The sequence below is a fragment of the Malurus melanocephalus genome, unplaced genomic scaffold, assembly GCF_030028575.1.
Source record: "Malurus melanocephalus ecotype Western Australia unplaced genomic scaffold, MMel_1.1 scaffold_1321, whole genome shotgun sequence".
In the NCBI taxonomy this organism is placed as follows: domain Eukaryota; kingdom Metazoa; phylum Chordata; class Aves; order Passeriformes; family Maluridae; genus Malurus; species Malurus melanocephalus.
The window spans coordinates 47270-48507 of record NW_026624553.1 but is presented as its reverse complement, the minus strand read 5'-3'; the positions used below and the strand labels follow the sequence as shown (position 1 = coordinate 48507).

The 1238-nt window shown below is 50.9% G+C and overlaps 1 protein-coding gene across 1 annotated transcript in view; it reads right to left on the bottom strand.

Moving 5' to 3' along the window:
* Positions 1-534: 534 nt before the first annotated feature.
* Positions 535-1238, bottom strand: part of LOC130586807 (solute carrier family 41 member 1-like) — a gene marked incomplete at its 3' end in the record, with an annotated part of 13214 nt that continues 12510 nt past the window's right edge. The window contains exon 4 of the mRNA XM_057387714.1: positions 535-669. Within this exon, the coding sequence (XP_057243697.1) occupies positions 535-669 (135 nt within the window). The remainder of the gene's footprint in view (positions 670-1238) is intronic.

The following is a 1238-nucleotide window of genomic DNA, read 5'->3' as shown; positions in this document are numbered from 1 at the left end:
ATCAGCTGGGGGAAATACTACCATATCCAAAAAAATGGAGCTGAAATCCCCTCCCTGAGCCTGAGCCCCCAAATGGGCAGGTCAGGCTCAGGGAAACACAACCACATCCCCAAAAACAGAGCTGGAACCCGCTCCCTGACCCCACACTCGCCCAGGCTCAGGGAAACACCAGCACATCCAAAAAAAACCGAGCTGGAACCCCTTCCCTGACCCTGCACTCCAGATCAGCAGGGGGAAAAAACATCACATCCCAAAAACCAGAGCTGGAACCCCTCAATCAGCTGGGGAAGTAACACCACACCCCAAAAAATGGAGCTGGAACCCCCTCCCTGACCCTACACCCCTCGATTAGCTGGAGAAAACACCAGCACACCCCAAAAACCMRYGCTCTGTCCCCAGGCTCTGCCCCGCAGAGGGCAGGGACGCCCCATCCCCATCCCAGAGCCACCCGAGCAGGGCTGTCCCCTTGGCTGTGACAATTCCCCAGTGATCTCAGCTGGCACCACCCCATCAYTGTCCCCGTTCTGGGGGTACCTGAGCTGAAGAAGGTGCTGCAGGGGCTGGGGCACCTCCTGGGCAGTGCCTCGGGGCCGTCTCCRGGCAGCCCACTCATGTGCAGGTAGGTGGAGATGCGGCTGGCCTGCACTGCCACCAGGTTGCCACCCACACCTGAGGGACACAAACAGAGTCAGTGACATCCCTGACAACTCCAAAAACTCCTGTCAACAGCCAGCAGCTCTGCCATTCTGCAATAATGCAGAATTGTCTATTTTTWACCCCAATTTTCCTTTTTGTAGGATGTTTAGAAAYCAAGACAAAGCGGTGGCTTTTCCTTTCAGGTCCCCAAGTAAAGCTGAAGCTCGGAGTGCAAGAAATACATAAAACAAAAATGGTGAATAGGCACCAAAACAGACCCAGGAAGGTCAAAACAATAATTTTTCACAGTGAAACTGTCAAAGATGCACTGGCCCAGAATTAACTCCACACTTAGCAAAAAAAAAAATTTAAAAAAGAGCTTTTGTGGCTCATCAGGCAGAAAGGAAGTGAAAACTTGATACTGGAATCAATTGGATTTCCTGACTCCAAAGTGTAAATACAAATTGTTCCAGGTGCCACAAGGCAAATGTTTTGGAAGGCACCCAAAATGAGAATTATTGCACTTAACCCTCCTGAAATCCTGGACAATTCCCCCTGATTGCACCCAAAATGAGAATTATTGCCCTTAACCTGCCTGAAAT